Source organism: Telopea speciosissima, chromosome 11 (genome assembly GCF_018873765.1).
Source record: "Telopea speciosissima isolate NSW1024214 ecotype Mountain lineage chromosome 11, Tspe_v1, whole genome shotgun sequence".
NCBI classification, from domain to species: domain Eukaryota; kingdom Viridiplantae; phylum Streptophyta; class Magnoliopsida; order Proteales; family Proteaceae; genus Telopea; species Telopea speciosissima.
The window spans coordinates 31,468,810-31,473,660 of record NC_057926.1 but is presented as its reverse complement, the minus strand read 5'-3'; the positions used below and the strand labels follow the sequence as shown (position 1 = coordinate 31,473,660).

The 4,851-nt window shown below is 41.9% G+C and overlaps 1 protein-coding gene across 1 annotated transcript; it reads left to right on the top strand.

Moving 5' to 3' along the window:
- Positions 1-988: 988 nt before the first annotated feature.
- On the top strand, positions 989-2,421 carry LOC122644952. Its single transcript, XM_043838312.1, has 2 exons — positions 989-1,489; positions 2,365-2,421. The coding sequence occupies exons 1-2, from the start codon at positions 989-991 to the stop codon at positions 2,419-2,421; spliced, it is 558 nt and encodes a 185-aa protein (XP_043694247.1).
- Positions 2,422-4,851: the final 2,430 nt, after the last annotated feature.

Below are 4,851 nucleotides of genomic sequence, written 5' to 3'. Positions count from 1 at the left end.
TCGTGGATCACGGATCGTGGATCATGGATCACGGATCTTGCTGGTTTGTTGGAGACAAGTATGAAGGAAGGACTTGCTCACTTGAAGTGTCCTTATTTATTACGGTTTTAGAATTTTCCTGCAATAGATAGTTGCATATGCATTATCACACTATAATTGCCGTGAGTGGGAGTCCATTTTTAGTCAAAGTGAATTTGTCTTGGTTATGAACTCACATTGATTAAAGATGTTCTCCCATAACCATTGGTATTTATGTGTTTATTATTTCCATTGGATGGATGTGCTTTATATATTTTATGTATATATGTTTATGGTTTATATGCGTTCCCATTTTCTCTCATTATAATACAAGTGTGATGTGGGAAACCCTGGTTGGTGGGATTCTCATGGCCTCCCTTAGTTGGTGAGTATAGAAATTTCATTGATCCACCCTTGTAGATGTCAATAGGATAATATTTGGGTGAATTGGTGAAATTGTCTGCACTCATCTCACATGTGATAGGTAGAGAATATGGTCAGTGGTATGAGTTCTATGATAATAGGCATTAACCCACAAACACCATAGTTCCTTCCGAAATTAAGGGTAAATACTTGATTTGAGTGTGTGTCAGCCGATAGGAATGGGCATGACACTCAGGTGGCCAAATACATGGGAAGTCTAAGTGACGGACAGAATAGTTCACCCAACCAAGATGCGAATGATGAACTCCGATAGGCTAAGTCAGGAGCATGAGGGTTAGTCATTTTCAATTCATGTCCTACAAGCTAGAGGGAAGCTTAGGTGTGACAGACCATTGATTGTTCTTACCCCAGTTACTTCAATGGTTGTAGATCATGCTAATTAATAATTTTTGTACATCATGTAGATTTTAAAAAAATGTCAACCCAAATGAACTATGCCACCCTTATCAAAGACCATGTTTTGACCAGCCCTAATTATGTTGACTAGAGGAGGAACATCAAGTTACTCCTGTCTGCGAAAGGTCTAATGATTGTTCTAGACGAAGATGAACCTAAATTCCCTAATGAGGAGAACCCTGATTCTAAGCTAGCCTATGAGTTGTTTCGACAGAAAAACTCTAAGGCAAAACTCCTCGTGTTGAGTTCTCTAGAGAAGACCATCGCTGATTCGGTCAAGGATCTGTACTTGACCAAGGATATAATGGAGGAGTTAAAGGAGATGTATGGGAGGGAAGAACGTCATGCCCATCATCAACTGGTGACACTCCTCCATGGCGCAAAGATAGCTCAAGGTACTCCGATTATTGACCATGTCATCAAACTGAGAAACTTGTTCCTGGATCTGGAGAACCTTGGGACGTCATTCAAGCTGAATTATAAGATGGATGTCATCTTCCACTCATTGCCTCAGGACATCTACGGATCGTTTATTGTCAATTACAATATGAATAAAATTTTTGTGGAACTCCCTGAGCTGAGCAACATGTTGCAAGAGGTGGAAGCTGCGTTAAAGAAGCAGAAAGTGGAGGTCTTAACTATAGAGGACAAGTTTTCTTCCTCAAAGCCCAAGGGAAAGAAGAAGAAGAAGAAGGCTAACAAGGGCAAAAACCCTAAGGTTGGCGACAAGGGAATTCAGAAAAATAAGAGCAGGGGGACTTGTTTCTATTGTAAGAAGGACGGACATTGGAAGAAGGAATGTCGTGTGTAGACACTGAATTTTGTCACCCCCCGGCAATGATGACAACAGGACACGGACAGACATCGGTATCTCTCTCAAGAAGGACTCTTGTCACCTTAACATCCATAAAATGACTCATAAGACCCTTTACTGAACACTGAAGGAGGTACTGCTCACCCTCCCCCACCACGGCGGGCCGTGGGGGTCTAGGGGGGTAGGCAGCCCCCCGACAGAAAATTTTCTAAAGAGTCAAGGAGGGGAAAACCTAAAAAGACCAAGCCTATGGGCTCAGAATGGTTTAAAATTAGGAAAAAGTGGTACTGCACTCCCACGGCGCTGTGGGCTCCTTCCCACGGCACTGTGGGGACGTGTACTTGATTTCTACGGTGCCATGAAGGGGTGTGACATCAGCCTACTGACGTCACACACAATGCCGTGAAAAAGTCCCCCACGATGCCGTGGATATCTGCACGGCGGCGTAGAGGACAGATCCGCCCCTATAAATAGGAGGGCCCCCTCCCCTCCCAAAATAAGGTTTTTTTGGGCTGGGGACCCTCCATAGGTGGATTCTGCCTCTCTTCTTCTCCTTTTCCCCCCTTTTTCTCTCTCTCTCTCTCCCTCTTGTGAGTATGTGAGTAAGTGAAACCGTCTCGGCAAGGGTAGATCCTTCGATTACCCCTCCGAATTTAGAGTGATTCTGCTCTTTGAATTTGTTATCCCATCAGTGTACGGATAACAAAAAAATCCCCTTTGCAGCCGTTATTCTGTCTGTATACAGATAACAAGTCCCTTATATAACTGTTACTCTGCCCGAAGTTTGAGTAACGAAACTTATCTTATATAGTCCTTACTCTGTCCGACAAGAGAGAGGCAAGTCGATCGTCCATCTCCACCTGAGTCATGGGACATCACATATTTCGCACTCGGTGCACTTTCATTTATTTCGTGTATCTCTTGACAGGTATCTATCTCTTTTCCTTTTCTTATTTTTGGCATAATGTAGACAATTAAAGTAACTCATTTTAGTGTACATAGTAAATGATTTTTCCTTTTTTATCATGATTAGTGCATCATAATTTAGCCTTGCATGTTAGTATAGGATATATTATTAAGGGAGAATATTCGAAAATCAACATCTAGTAGAAAGATCGATTTATCCAGGCGAGGTGGGTACCCAACACCTTCCCACCATTGTAACCTGACTACTTACCCTGAATCTCTGACCAGACCATATGGAATCACATAGCCTTTTTCGCTAACCCCGGATGGGGCTACACCCATTGGGTCCTAGGCCCTAATCCTAGGTAGCGACTCCATTTCTTTATAAAGCATGATCCCAATCCCCATGATGATATATCGGAATGATATGTCATTATTCATTGAAGGCAATCCTTGTCGCCATAAGGCTGGGGAACCCTCATCCCGAGGACCACGGTACTTACAGTGGCGACTTCACTGGGGATATGTCAAGCTTTCAACACTAGATGCTCTCATTAAATGCAAGAATATTATCCCTTATGCATTGTTTGTATGATAACATGTTTGGCTAACCCTTTTGTTTGTATTAACTACATCATGCATAGTACTCGAAGTGAAATCAAACGATGAGGGTATTCCTTGGCGTACCTCTACCCCCGGGGAGGTGAGGTACGTCATACTAAGTACTCTGAGATCGATGATAGCCGCTTCTTGTACCACTTTTGTGCACACATGCACTGCATGGGAACACTCTTACCCCCGTAGTTAGTCGTTGGACCCCATGAGTAGTCATGGGTAATTCGCGGTGAAGCTACAGCCTTTGATATTTACTGTACGAGTTTAGAATCACCAACGATGGTATTCACTAGTGTGCTATGGGATGCGTTGGCCATTCAAAAAAGGCACTAGCATGATTACTTTGAGATTGAGTGACCTACTCTCCAGGTATATTAAAAGAACCATGTACTCGCAATTCGCAACCATGAGTGATAGGTATATCGATTCTGTCAAGAGTGACCTTTTTCTGTCCTATCAAGCCTACCCCTTACATGCATCATGTAGGAAAATAGACTATATATGATTAGGATGCGACACAAACTAACCCTTGTTAGCTGTAAGAAAGATCGAGTTTAAGGTTACTTGATGATTAATCTGGCCTCAATACGAGACACCTCCCAAGGTAAGGAATTCCATAGTCCCATGATAGTCCCTCGAAGAAAGATGGGAGCCCACTCCCGCATGATGGATTCCTACATGTCCCTTGAAAAAGGGGCACCTCGAATTGATTCAAGCTATAATCATCAGGAACTTGAAACTCGGCTTTCTTCTTTGTTTGTTTATTTTTCTTTTTTAAGAAATGTTTGGGCGATGATGGCATTTGAAGTAGGGTCTGAGAGAACTTCTACAATGACAGAAGCTCCAATGACAACTTCAATTACTTGAGCCAAATACAAAAAAAAAAAAAATAATAAAAATAAAATACAAAAAAAATGTTTAAAATAAAAAAAATTTTACTCAAGTAAATTCCTTGTGACATGAAATAATTCTCTCTGACTTTCCCATCAAAAAATAAATAAATAATTTCTCTTTAACTTATGTAAAGCACAATTCACATCAAAAGACTTCCAATTACCAGCGTGAGCCTGTTATGACAATAGGCTAACCCAAATTGGTTCGATCCAATCCAGAGGTGTTCAGGACTTCCCCTTTTCCACTCAACATCGTGAGGCAGAGTTTGATCAGGCTTTTCCCGGATAAAATCACCATGGATTCGTTAGGCAATGATCCACCCGAAGTACAATTGGGTTGACAAATGGACCAATTACATGCTAAGATGGTAGAGATGAAGCAACTTATGGTGCGAGTCTTACAAACAGTACAAGACATGTCCCAAGGAAGCACAATACCTACTCTTGGGGAGCCGGAGTGTGCTCAACCAATGACCCCTAAGGTAACCCCGACAATATCTAAGTTACCCGCCAGAATTGTGATGGAAGAAGAAGATGCCGTGATCAATGCAACTCAGGAGTATTCCAAGATTGAAAAGGAGCGTATGATGAGGGAGAAAGTTGAAAAGCTTGAAATTGCTGTCAAGGACACGGTTCGCGAGGAGCCTGAAGCTAACTTGGTGTTCTTCCCTAAATGAAAGATACCCGAAGAATTCAAATGAAAATTGGATAAATTTGATGGTTTAGGTGATCCTAAGGCTCACTTCAAAATCTTTGCTATAGTGG